The following is a 14,189-nucleotide window of genomic DNA, read 5'->3' as shown; positions in this document are numbered from 1 at the left end:
AATAATGCTAAAGTATGAATACAACAAAATGATTCCTTCAACCATTTTTGATTTCTTGTGACACCATTTTAAAGCTTATCATTTTCAACAGGATGAGTTCAAATCCATTAGATGAATTTCACAAGCCAGTTATTAGGGAAGACATGTATTCTATAATCTGTGGCAAACCGAATTATTTAATTTGACATTCCAATTAGATGGGCTTCAAGACACTGCTTGCCCCAAAGCGCGCGCAGACACACGCACACACACCAAACAACCCCACCTATTTTCTTCTGGTAATCAGCCCTATATGCTGTTCCCCCCATCCCCCACCCCCGCAAGCCTGTTTATTGGTTAAAATTAAGACAAGATTTATTTTTGTAAATGACCGAGATTTATGTCAATGTGCACCTCTGTTTTGTTTTTTATATGAGTTGTCTCCAAGGGCATTTATCCCTATGAATGGATGTCAAATACTTTCTTCTGATACATGTTTAGACATATTGCTGACGGGTCCTTGTTATTTGTAAATTAGATGGTTTCCTTTGTGTCTGGTCTCACCTGTTGCATGGGACGAGGACAGCACCGATGAAATGCATGTAGTAGGACCTGTGTATCAAGAACTGTTGGTATGTACTATTCAATTTACATGCAAAGAGTCTGTCTGCATTGTATAGTTTCTGTGTTTAATACCATTTGTTGTATTCACAAATACAACATACTGAATAAAATATTGATATGAAGGCATATTACAAAACATCAAACAACTTTATGTAACAAAATGGCATTGCTTCACCCACAAATATAGAGAAATGTCATGTAAATAAGTTGGTACACTCAATGTCCCCCTTTACCATGCCAAAGAAAATTTTAGCTCTTTGATGATACCTCTCTTGCTATTTTTCTGGGATACGACGCCACCATTTTTCCCCTCACAAATGAAGTTGGCTGTTATTAAGCAAGTGCAATCTGTCATCATTGATGTTCTGTATAGTAAATCTGATGGAATTCATTTGTATCACAGACCGTGTGTTTTGTACCTCCATGTACACATGTCAATGGCATCGAGTCTCTCTAGTGTCCCATGCCTTTTGCATGCGTATCTGGTGGGGGGTTCTTTCTACTGACCTGTCACGGTAGCTGATTGCTTAACCCATCCCTCCGCAATGCTCGGGAATGTTCGTTGTTTTGATTTTCCAGGGGACACCGCTTTTATTTTCTTTTGGGTTCGCTTTCTAAAATGTTCGGCTCCTGCTTTACTTGGAAAAAAATTATAGAAGAGAAGCAGATGGTGCATCCTATGTAAAGAGTAAAATGGTACTGAGCAACATTTCATTGCAAATCCTGCAGAATTTAGAAATTTTTGCCCTAAACGTTTGCCTGCCCCGAGTGTTTGGGGATAGGAGAAGGTTTTAGGAGCTCCCCAGTGGGCCGACGACACTCTTGCCGCAGGCCTGATTGTTTACCTCTTGGAGGGTAAGCGGAGTGAGTATTTTTTTAACACACCTGACCAGTTGCTCAATTAAGGCCTAAGCCACTAAAACAGAGGTTTTCAAGATGAACAATGTTAGATTTGGTTTTCTTTCAGAAAACAGAACAACAAAAACTTCTTGTTGCTGAAGTTAGACACGTAGCACTTCATTTAAGGTCTTATTTCTAACGTGACAGGGAGAATGAATGTTTGAAGGAGAGATCAGATTGACTAAGAAATCCGTTTTAGAAGGAAATAAAATAACCAAAACCTATTTTCAATGGTGTTTCAGAAGAAGACTATTTCCAGGGAAAGCAATTGGCTAAATGCAGACATGTCAACATCCGGACACAAACTGTGTTACTTTGGAGTAAAACACATTTCCTAGCTGGAGTTTCTTAGATTACGAGGGGGCACACAAGGCCTGTTGACTCTTGGACACCGAGTAGGGCTTCCGAGTTTTGGTAGTGAGTCTTGTAAACAAAGGCTGAGTTGCGATTTGTTTTTAATTTTTTCTTGGTTTTCTCTCGTTTGGTCTGATCTTGATGTATGCTGGCAGAGACTGTTTGCTTTTGAAGTGGCGGAGGCCATTCCTTTCAAGGTGCTGCAGGAATCTAGGTTAGCTCAAGGGGTCCAGGGAGAAAATGGGGTATAATTATTATCCTCTTGGGTCTTAGGACATTAGTTGAATTTTATTGAAAAGTCCTTGTGGAAGAATTCCTCAGTAATGGTTTGCCAACAAGCAGGGTGAGTGCCAACACCAGCTGCAAATGTGTCTCCTCCTCCCCAAATCACTTTAATCTTCACATGAACTCGAACAAGCCAACGAGCTTCGCACGTTCACCCTTCTCCTATTACAAGTTTCTTCCTGCCCTGCCTTTTTTTGAAGGAGGGAGTTTTTTTTTTAACTTAGTAATGGAATTAAAAGTCAAAATGCAAAATCACATCAAAGAAGGGTAGGATTTACGTCTTTACATGTAACTATATTTTATTTTTTTCCAGCTTAAACATGTAAATTAAATAACTTCTTAATAGGTCTATTGATGATTGCATTGCTAGAGTCAAAATCATATACACGCATACGAAATATTATAGCAGACAGAAAGAAATAAAAAGAAACTATTTCTGTTTTAAAAGAAAAATATTCATTAGTGATTAGGTACCAAGTGACTTACGCTGTAACTCAGTTTCCGTTCAATAATTTGTAGCTAAATGAACCCAGAAGATAGCTGTCATACATTTTCAGCCCTGTCAAAAAATTTGAGCAAATCACATTTCGAACTTTCTAGTATAATAATTTCTCCAACTCAAAACTTCTTTTGTAAAATACCTAAATGCTGAGGACACCTTTCTTCTATGAAAACATAAAAAGAGAAGCCCTTTCGTTGTCATTGTTAACAAAAGGGATAAAAAATGTAGAGAACCTTAAGAAAAATAAGGCGCACTTGGGATTGCAGGATAAGACAAAGGAAATTAAGGGCGGCTTCAGGGGAGCTCAGGTTGGCAAAATGCTGCTTGGCTGGGAGCCAAATTGAGCACAGTCTGTTTTTGTAAAAATGCCCATGAGCTCCAAATGAGTTTGCTTTCTGTTTTCCCTTTTATAGTTTTAAAAGATTAAAAACAAACAAACAGAGAAGAAATCCAACTTCTTCTTAGACTGTGTGGCCCACAAGGTCTAAAATATTTACTCTGGTCCTTTATAGTTCTGCAGGAGGGAAAGTCAAAGGTGGTTTGTGTTATGATGGCGAGATAATGAAGGGAATTTGGATGATGGTACATCATCGAGTCATCAAAAATGTGACTGAACAATTACAACAGGTTTGTTTGAGGCTTAAAATGATTAAATAGAGAGGAGGAAAGAATATACTCTATATTATTTCTCAACTGCTTCTATTTCCCTCATTTTACAAAACCGATATATCAACGGACATACTCAACAATAGAGATACAACGAATATGGTTGCACTCCATAATCTCAGGATAGAGATAACAATTTTATAACTCTATTAAAGTATGAGAACACTATCAGTACTATAAAAGTCGGCATCAGATAAACTTTCTCTTAAATAATTTTCAATATTAAATTTTTAAGTAACTTGGCAAATGCACATTTTCCTTATTTTTGGTGACTTGACTTACAAAGTCCAAGCCATGACTCTAGAATACTTACATCATTAAGTAAAATTTCCAAGTAAAAATTTTCATCTTAATGCGGAAAAATGGTTTTGTTACATTATTCTAGGATTTTACAAAATATAATTCACATTTAGAAAAAAAAGTGGGTTTTTTTTAGCTCCAAATAATTAAAGGTTGCCTAAACTAATGTGTGTAAGTAGATTTAACTGTAAATATGTAAGGGAAGTCCTAATTATTGTACATTTTCATAATTCAATGTGAATTTCATACAGAGCAAAATTTCACCATTAAGAAAATAAACATTTTGTTCCTATTGCTGAGTGAATATTTGTAATTTCTACTTAAGACATTTCTAGATTTTTTTTTTATCCTTTGAGCTTTGAGACTGGTATCATTTGATCACAGTATCTCTTCCTGACTTCTCTGCATGACCCTACTATTGCAGTAAATAATGTGTCCTTAGATATAAGAGTTTTTTAAGGGAAACAAATGCATATTCTAAGCCTATCCTAGGCCCAATTAGATATTATCTTTTTAAAAGGCAAGTTACCACGGAATAATTTAAATAGTGAAAAATCAGAGTCCTTGTACACCTACCCCTGCCCAGTTTAAAAAGGGATCTAGGAACAGAAGGTGCCCTGAATACCCATTCGTTTTGTGTTATTGTTTATCAGCAGTAGGCAAATATATATCGACACAGATTGTAAGCAACTTACATCGTTAGCTATTAAAAATGTCAAATTCTATACTTTTCATACCTCCTTCCTAAGAGAATCTTCTTTTGTGAGTTTAAAGTGAGACCAGATGAATGACTTACTGGCTAAAACTGACCAGTCTTTTTCTTTGAAAAGCACTAATGATCTGCCGTCTGCCCGCCCCCCGCCCCGCCTCCCCTTGCCTTCCCCCTACCCCACCCCCAATCCTCCCCAACCCCGGTCATTGTCCCTTATGTTTGTTTGTCTTTATTGTCCCCCCACGGAAGCGCTGAGTGACAGGGAATCCTGAAAAAAATATGACTGATGGATTTATGTGAGGGTATTTTCCTGAGATTCTCATGTGGTCTTTTTGTGAGGGATATGCATGTCTACCGGCCATGGAACTCAACGTTTCTCAGCTCCGGCACTATCGATGCTTGGAGTCTGCTAACTTCTTGTTGCGGGGGCCGTCCTGTACCCCCGAGGAGGGTTAGCAGCCTCTCTGGCCTCTACCCACTCAAGGCCTGTTCCACGGCCTCCCACCCCACCCAGTGTGACAACTGAAATTGTCTGTAGATGTTGCCAAGTGTTTTCCAGGTGGCACCGTCACCCTTGTTGAGAACCACTGATGTAAATTCTGGAAGAGAATTTCTTTCTGGCATTATTTACATCAGACTTTGCTTAACTCATTTTTTAATAGGTACCCAGACGTCATGCAGGCATTCAGAAATAGAAAAACATAACAATCGTCTGTTTGACCTGTCCTAGTGGTGATTATACATGGTTTCCTTCGCATTTACATTGTTCTAATGGCCTAGAAAAGTAAGACTCCAGTCGTCTCCCATGTAGTTGTTAAGGATACTCCGTGCCAAGCCATATTTCGCATGCATTTCCGTTCCACCCGTCCCAGCACTCACAGTTCCCGCAGTTACAGATTCCATTCCCTGCAAGAAAATACACGGGGGCGGGGGGGGGTCATCATCATGACCGAAATGCACCAGGTGAAAATACGTTCTTATCTCCCCCAGCCACTCAGAATCAAAGCCATTCCACTCATCCTCTGCAGCTGCCTTACTAGTAGCTTCTTAAACAGCTACGGGGAATCTGATCTTTCAAACGACTGCTGGCCTCCGCTTGGTGCCACCAGCTGGGTAGTGTCCGCCAGTAGTGACCACCCTGTTCCATTCCAGCTCAGCCTCATCTCCATCTCTATCTCCCCCGGACCTTGTTTAAGCGCATGCATTTTATAAGCCGTTCTCGGGACTGGATCATCGGGAGAGCAGCAGCGACCACGCGGCCCGGGGCGGCACCCTGTGGCAGGTGCTGTCCGTCTTTCTCCCAAACGGGGGTGCAGAGCGAGCCCGGCGGGTCATACCGCACCTGTGCAAATGAGGCCGTCGTGCTTGTCACAGTCCCTGTCGTCACAGTCACAGAGTTCTCCCGAAATGTACCACTCTTCCGCAGAGCAAATGCACTTTCCACAGTGGCAAGAACCTGAAATCACAAAGGGCACGACTCGCTGTCACTGCACAACTAAAGGCTTCTGTCTAGAATAGGACACCCTCAACGCACAGACAACAGGCTTCTCAAAACCCATCTTCCCAAGATACAAGTTTATCGAAGAGCCTGTTGCTCAGAGGGGAGCTTTACTTACTGCAATTCATAAAGGTCAACCAGGAAAGGCTTCGTTATGGATCTAGACGGTTGCAATTAGCCTTGAGCAAACGTTCCATGACCCAGTCTGGCTGAAATGTCAGCAAGAGCAGAATGTGCTGATTCTTATAGACGGCCTTCCAAAAAAGTGTTCAAAAACAGATTTGTTCTCTCTCTCTCTCTCTCTCTTTTTTTTTCCCCTGAGTTGAATCATGTTTTAAAAGTGTCTGCTCTTTAAGGGAACTGAACGGTAAGTTCTATTAAATAAGGATGCATTTTATAATTAAAATTACTATTAAATTATTGGGCTTCTACTTTTGGATTTTCTGAAAGGAGGGACACACCTGCATATTGGGTGGCTCGTTAAAGTTCTCCAAATGCGCACACGACTACTCGTGGGCGTCTGACTTACGGGATCTCACCTTGGGGAATCCCTTACCATGATCAAGGACAGCTCTAATCTCCCCTCAAAAGCTGATCGATCTTCTAGGAGGCTCTGCGTCTAACCACCTTCTTCATTACTTCCCCCCTTTGCCCTCTTTTTATTTCCTACCAGTAAGAAACTTCCACTTCTGTTATTAAAATATCTTGGTGTCCTGAAAAACAATTTTATGAACGGTGTATTTAAAAGGAGAGAAAACATACGAATTAAATGGTCTCACAAAGAGAAGAGAGTTCTCTTGGTCTACCCGCCCTTACACGATAGGCTCAAAAACCCTCCCACGGCAAAATGACTCCTGTAGAGGCAGTAAAGACAACTTTAAAATTCAAAAAGAAACACACACAAAAAGGACTTCCCCTTCCTCCTATGTTCTCAGCTTGGTTTTTCCTTCCCAATGTGATTTCCTTTTACTAAATGAGGGCTATCACTTAATGTTTCAGGTCAAAAATCACCGAAGGAGGATGTGAAGTAGAAAAAAGTATTTTGATATATTTAACACAATTCCAGACTTGCTAAGTTCAAAATGGAGTGGGGTGGGGGGCGGGGACAATCATTAATTGGTGTCTCTGTGAAACACAGTGATTGAAGAATGAGTTAGCAAGCTGGGAGATAAAAGTGGTTGGAGAAAGGAATTGATATTTATCACAGATATCATGAAAGGATTCATATAAACGGGCCCCACGCCTCTGGCAATTTTTGGTATTTTATACGGAAACTGGCATGTGCATTTAGCTACGAGAATCCCCAGTGGCCAAATTAAATGTGGTACACGCCTTGCCACACTTCTCACGGTGAGAGAGTAGTCAGAATTAGTGAGAGGCTGACAACTGTGTTTACCCTGATCAACTCCTTGCTTAACCACAGCATGATTTCATTTAGTCTTGGCTGTTTTCCTGAGGGTCTGGGATGGTCTGCACACTCTTGAGCACAAGCTAGACAACTCTCCCTTCTGCGGAGTGACTGGCAGGCTGCACAGGACCCAGGAGCCGAGCCTCCTGGTCATCCCTGGGGATGGTGGCTCCTTCTTGGCCACATCCCGGTAGAGAGCTTTGTTAGTTCAAAAGCATATTTCTCTTAAAGACTTTCTTTCGATTATCTTAGGCCCAGAAATGTTCAACATACAACGACTCACTTAGCAGATGGGTAACGATGTATCCACCACAAAGAAAACCTGGGGGCATTTTATTGACTTTTCATGGCAATTTCCTCAAAAGGCACCATAGCTACGGCCTTCTTTCCACGACTAGAGGAAGATTAATTATTTGAAGAATTTGACTGGTTTTAGTTGTTTCTAAAATGGTGCCTCCCTTACATTGCAAAATTAGTTCTGCAAAGCAGCAGAAGCAAATGACTTTATGTGTCCACGATATTCGTCTATCACACCTAGGATATCTTTTTTTATTTTGTCACAATTCACGAAAAGCTCTCACATTTCACATTAAACTGATCCCCTGGCTCTGAAACTATTCTGATCTCTGCTCTAGCTTCTGAAATGCTCATTTCAGGCCATATCAATGTATTTTCCTAAAACTGATAAGCTCAGCTAAAGTTAATACGGTGCACACTGATAGACCATTTGACAAGTACATTCCAGTTCCCAGAGTCTACTAGTTACTGAAATACTTAGAAAGAGAAATGCGGATTGATTTTTGTGTGCGCTGTGAAAACGAGCTTTTCTTGGTCAGCATCTTTCCCAGCTGTGTTGCTCCTTTCCTGTTTGTCAATTCTCAGTGTATCCCAGAGGTCGGGGATTCTTCTAGGGCTTGTGAAACGAGTGGCCTCGCATGTACTAACACAGCGAGAGAGTTATGAGGACCTCTTATAGCCTTTGTCGTAGAGCGCTCTGGCTATTTCCATCGAAAACTAGAGGCCAGACTGCCTGTCTCTGCAAAGGGGAAAATTGAGGGAGAGGATTCTGTTGGACACACACAGGCCACATGACTGCCAAGAGGTGACCAACTGTTTTGTTCAGCTGGCTGGGACCCACTCACACCCATGAGACCAGTCCTGCCACCGGGAGAAGCTGGCCCATTTTGGCAAGACCTCTCAGGTAGTAGGCTCAGGACCCCACATCACTAACCCATTTATTTTCTTTCTCAGTATCACGGCCCCCAAGAAGGCTCCCATCTCCCTTCTGTGCTTCTTACTGGCTTCCATTCCTGGGGAACCAGCCGCATTTTCTCATGTGTCTTCAGATGAACTTAAGAAGGGGAAAGAAATGAGATTCTTCTGCCTTCTTCAAAGATGAGAAAATGGAAGCACAGACAGGATAAGGGAATTGCCCAGGGCCACATGAGCCAGAAACAACAGTTATCCCAAGATTTCAGTCTGACTCAGTCTGTTCTTCTATCTTCCTACCTGTCCATAACGCCCCTCATAGGAAAAACGTCCATGGAGTTTCAAAAAATGAGTTGTGTGTTCTCACAGCTCTGATGAGATAGCCACATCGGGGGAAGCAACTAGAACACTGGGCTAAAGCTGGTGTTTGAGGTGCAGCTGGTGCCCTTTCCCTTTCCTGGAGGTGACGAGCCGGGGGTGGAGCAGAGGGGACGACAGGTGGGTGAGCATGAGCACCGTGACTTGCACGGCTGATACGGAACTCGCAAGTATCCTTGGGAGAGTTTAAGGAGACACCAACGACACACAGCTAGAGTCACTGTCACACAACAGCAGCTTTAAGAGTATTACAGGTGATGACCCGGATCTAAGTTGAAGTTAATGATGGGAAAAAGGTCTTTGGGTACTCTGGATCCATAAAAATAAACCCCCAACAAACAGCCTATGAATTATATCACGTATTCTGCAACGGTGGCTAAACTCAGGGAGACCTGGCTCTAAGCTCAACCCTCTGGCTCTTCACAGAAACGACATGAGACTGAGGGCAAGGCGCCTCCGTTAGCTGTCCCATTACTAAAGTTCGACTTTCTTTTTCGTTCATCAAGCCTGACAAAATGCTTCAACCTGACATCCCAGCAGGCACTTCTCATTATTGTATTAACTACTCCATCTGTTATGAAGGTCACAACAATGTATCTTGTTTTCACTTTTTCTATGGAGTGATTTATTGTCTTGGCTATCAATTTGTAAAGAAATAAAACGCTATTTCTTCATCGTCTCCTGAGGTGACAACTTTATTCACAGCTCACGGGAAGCGCATGTTCCAGGCTTGTCTTGATGGTGGAAATGCTAAGCGGGCGGTCTGGGCCGTCACCGGGCAGCCACGTCACCTCAGGCTTACTGCTCATGCCCGTCCCATGTCTGGAGAAAGAGAAAGCCTCCAACTTCCTCTGTGATCATCAGGGGGAAGGGTTTTCATTTGTAAATCTGGCAAAGAGTATATGGAATTCTGGCAAGTCCATGAGATGGAGAAATACACGGCCCCGGTCAAGGCCCCTCTACATCGCCACCATGTTAGGAGACCATTAGTCTACTCCTGGACTACTTTTTCGGTGGTTCTTGGGGTGAGGGTGGAGTGGCACCTTCCATGGGGACAGGAATAATGGCTGCCCCTCGTTCTCCTCTGTACCTATAGTTTCATGATCTCGGTTTTAGCCCCTTTCTTCCTGTATGGAAGCATGGAGCTCTCCAGAACAGGAGAGAAAGCCGCAGCCAGCTGCTGCCACCAGTAGGAAGGCCCGTCATCACCACGACACCAGCATCAAAAAGTGCAGCCTCCAGGCATCTTTCACATTCTCTTCTGAGTTTAACGACTCTAAAACTCTCTACTCACTGAAGGATAAACCTCTTAGACAAACAGGCTTTCAACCCTTCATTGATCTCTGGATATATTTCCATCACCCAAAGCAAACAATTTGAAAAGGCATTAACTAGAGAGAGATCTCCTTGTTCTGTTTTGTTTTGAGGAAATGCCTCTGGGTCCATATTTAGTCAACCTATTCTTTTTGCATTTTCTGCATTTATGATGCTGAAAAATAGAGACTCTCCTCAGGAAGTCGTGGCTTTAAGAAGAACGTTCATTTCTTCAAACGAAACAACTCCTCTTCGTATGAAATTCAGTGGAGGAAACGACAGATCGGTGTTTGCTGTGTGGGTGAGCATGGCTTTGTGCTTTCTGCCTATAAATGCAGCTGGACCCGACTTAGCCACGGCCTGCTCGTGGACTGTGTTAAGGATTCCTCAGTGCTTCTCGTAAATGTAAATTCACACACGCATGCCCGTGCGCGCCCAAAGTGACTGATTTTTAAAGTAAACTAATGTTAAGAGCACACTAATGTTTTCATGTGACAGAAAATCCTCATTTTCTGTAGAGCTTCTGTGAAAACTTACTATCCTTATTCCAACAACGATGCCATTACAGAAAACCAACTAAAAAAAGTTGGAAAACCAACTAAAAAAAAAAAAGTCAAAGCTTTAGGGTTCTGCCTTTGGAGCTGTACTCAGAAAGAAGAAATCTAATTCAGGTAAGGCTAATCATTCTCACCCTTTGGTTATTTGCAGGACGCCGCCTTCTGATCTGATAACGTTTCTTTTTTCCCCCCATCTGCTTCCTCTGGAAGGGTTAATTCCATTCCCACCTTCTTTTCTGCTTCCTTTGTTAATCTCCTCCTCCACAATTCCTTCCCCCTTTCAGGCTCTCCCAACAGAGCTTGAACCTAAAGCAAGTGTTTCCAGGCGTTGAGAGCCCCTGACGGACAGACTGGTGCTAGATTCATCTGGGAGTTGGAGTGAGAACGAACTGAGTAAGAGAACACGCAGGGAACAAAGTGGTTGCTTGAAACTCAGCCGATTGCCACCTGCCGGCTACCGTTACGGCCTCCCCGGGCAGAGCACGGGAAACACAGAGTCTCAAAGCCAGCATTCCTGGAAACCAAGGACCAGCACAGTTGTCTGTTGAAATTGAGCAGGTTTCAATTTTCTGCCTTCCTCTTGGCATCACATGGGGTCACAACATTCCACCGGATTTTATCTTCGCAGTTAAGCCAAAAAGCTTCTCTGAGCCTGATGGCGGAGGCCTTCGGTGGTAGGTAAAGGAACAGCCCCTGAAGCCTCCGTCGTCCCTCCCCAGCCATTCACTGGGCTTCACTGGGGCAAACAGTGCAGTTTCAACTCCAGCTGTGCCTTGTCTGAAAAGGAGCGGGGCCGGTGTTGGACAAGGAGACCTCTGTGTTGAAGAAGGACCATGGACACTCTGTACCATCTAGTCTCATGAAGGGTGGCTCCCAAACGTTACTGAGAATCTGGTGAACTTCCAGAGCCTTCCTGGTGTTTTCCTAGGCACTAGCAAGGAGGAACGTGACAGACTTCTAGATGAGCCCATATGCACCATGAGAACAGGATTTTCAAGTCCCTCAAGAATTCGCACAGAAACATAAACATCAAGGTGCCTGAAATTTAATCTGTCAGTGTTCTTTCTCAGAAAAAAAGAAAAGAAAAATCTGTTCTGCTTTTTCTGGGCAGGATTGCTATTCTTCTAGAATTTATTTCTGTAGTAAATGTTTGATTGGGATGGTGGCTCCTAGTCAATCAACTTGTGAATTATAAAAACATTGCAGCCTTAATTTTTATTATATATTAGATTACACATGTTTGGTTGGAAAATGGGTGATTTTTAGACCAAAGAAAATGACGCCAAAACTTTTTGACCCATAGACTCTTCCTATCCTTTTTTTATGAAACAAAATCTTTAGTTTCCCTTCACCTCCTTCTCTCACCTTCACCGCTCCCCTCCCCCACGCACCCATCTACATCACCCAGACTCGGACAGTTCAGAAACTTGCGATCACTTTTCTGCAGTTCTGGGCTGCGCTGTTCTCACAGATGAATTCAACAATTACCCCTCTGCCTTTTGGGGGAGTGGGGTCCATTCACTGCGCATTGTATTTGCTGTCTTTTGTCTTTCATGCAATTATTAATTACCCGTCACTCAGCCACGGTGATGGCTCAGGACCTTCTCGCAGGAAGTCCTTCCCACCCATTTCCTTGTCCTAGACTCTCCCCTACCCGCCCTTCGTGTTGGTTAACTTTGAAATCAAGTCCGGTAAAGCAGAGGGCAGCGTGGTTCTCATTCCTGCAAAGGGACGCGCTGCCGCACAAACCCTGTGTCAGAACAGGGACCAGGTCCAAGCTCCGGCAGAGACACTCACCCTTCCCCGAGCACAATATGCCATCTGCTGATTCACACAAGCTCTTGCTTTGCTCCTCCGTCATGTTGCACTTGCGCGGGTGCTGGCAGAGCGTCCCGAACCAGCCTCTCTCACACACGCAGCGACCGCAGGAGCACGTTCCGTGACCTGCGAAGCAACCGCGGGGGGTAAGGGAGGGGGTGAGAAGGGGAGATGGGTAAATATCCAGCGGACTCGCAGTTCTTCAGAAAGAAATACCTAAACCATAAGACCCCATTTCCTATCAAGCAAACATGCCTTCCTTCCTACAGAGTCAATTTGACATGTGATTGTTTAAAAGAACTTCACAATCGAGTTCCAGATTAACGTGCGACATTTGAACATAGCACAGGAGATGGTCTGAGAAAGAAAGGAAGCTTGAAATAAATTAAAATGGAATTGTATCGTCCTTCCTTAATACAAGCCACTTCCTCATTTGCATTTTTATCAGCACGAAGTCTTAGTGCGCTTCCTGGTGGCGCACACCCGTGACATCCAGACCAACTTGCAAGGCTAGTCACGTTCCTGTGGCTTGTTGAATTCATTGATTGCCCTCCTATTGTTTACTAATAAAAAACAAAAGGCTAACTTCCATAGGAATGGCATTATGTTACTTTATCTGTGTACCCTTCCCTTAATAAGAACAGATGTAATTAGGTCGATTTGGTGTACAGATGTTAACAACAGCATAAGGCTTAGATGCATATCTTTGACTTTATTTTCCCCCTTTTGTTTTTGTCATTGGTTCCTCCTCCTGGGGAATATCTGTTTTTTGGTCTATGTATCACACTGTATTTAAGAAAGTCACACACCAGCATAAAGTCCATCTAATTGCTTGCCACCAACATCCCATTACATTGTCTCATCTTCTACTTTAATTTCTTATTTTCAACCAATGCTTCCTTCTTTACCTGTATGCACATTACCTTACAACCAGATCTCTTCAAGCAGAACAACCAAAAAACTATTTGTTGGGTAAAATTTTAGTGACGATGAGCAGAGCAGTTTGCTGGGCACCAGGGGACACGAAATCCAGCATCACAGACATGATAGGTAGCTTTAAACGATGCATAATTTAAAGGTATACAGTTGGCATTCATGGGCACTTTCTTCTTGAGAAGTTTCTCCTAGAATGGTCTTCATGACCTGGGATCCTCCTCCTTCCAACACTTCTCCTGTGTCTAGTTTTCTACCTTTTTTTTTCCCTGACCCAATTAATGCGAGTGTTCCCTGATTGTCTATTCTTAGTCTTCTTTTATCTCTCCATAATCTCTCTTTTGAAAACTTCATAAATCACAGGCTTTCAGGTAACGGCAATGATCACAGGACTGTATCACCAGCCTCTAAATTTCTCCTAACGTCCACTCCCATGACTGCACACTTTGTATCCTACTAGCATCCAAACCGGCTCTTCTGGACCCGCATCTACGGCTGTCCTTCCCACAGCTGCTCTTCCCAGGGTCCATTTCTTTTAGTGGTGCAACTAGCCTTCCAGCCATCCAGCTCAAACTATCTGAATCACACTTGAATCTCTTATATCCCTCTTCTAAAGAGTTACCAGAATCTATTGAAACTACCTCCAAAATGTCCACCTGTGTCACCATCATCAACTTTTGAGAGACCGTCTAGCAGGTCTTTCTCCAACGGTTGTGCTCCCCATTTCCCATAGCATGACTTCACTCATGTAC

At 42.9% G+C, this 14,189-nt stretch overlaps 1 protein-coding gene across 2 annotated transcripts in view; it reads right to left on the bottom strand.

Moving 5' to 3' along the window:
• Nucleotides 1–5,136: 5,136 nt before the first annotated feature.
• LOC111147097 (integrin subunit beta like 1) overlaps nucleotides 5,137–14,189 on the bottom strand; it is a 205,620-nt gene continuing 196,567 nt past the window's right edge. For both annotated transcript variants that reach the window (XM_022502984.1, XM_022502985.1), the window contains 3 exons: nucleotides 12,484–12,630; nucleotides 5,665–5,778; nucleotides 5,137–5,228 (listed from right to left, as the gene is read on the bottom strand). In XM_022502984.1, the coding sequence (XP_022358692.1) occupies nucleotides 5,137–5,228; nucleotides 5,665–5,778; nucleotides 12,484–12,630 (353 nt within the window). The remainder of the gene's footprint in view (nucleotides 5,229–5,664; nucleotides 5,779–12,483; nucleotides 12,631–14,189) is intronic.

Source organism: Enhydra lutris, unplaced genomic scaffold (genome assembly GCF_002288905.1).
Source record: "Enhydra lutris kenyoni isolate GAN:26980312 unplaced genomic scaffold, ASM228890v2 scaffoldscaffold15, whole genome shotgun sequence".
Lineage (NCBI taxonomy): Eukaryota > Metazoa > Chordata > Mammalia > Carnivora > Mustelidae > Enhydra > Enhydra lutris.
This window is presented reverse-complemented; position numbering and strand designations above follow the sequence as displayed.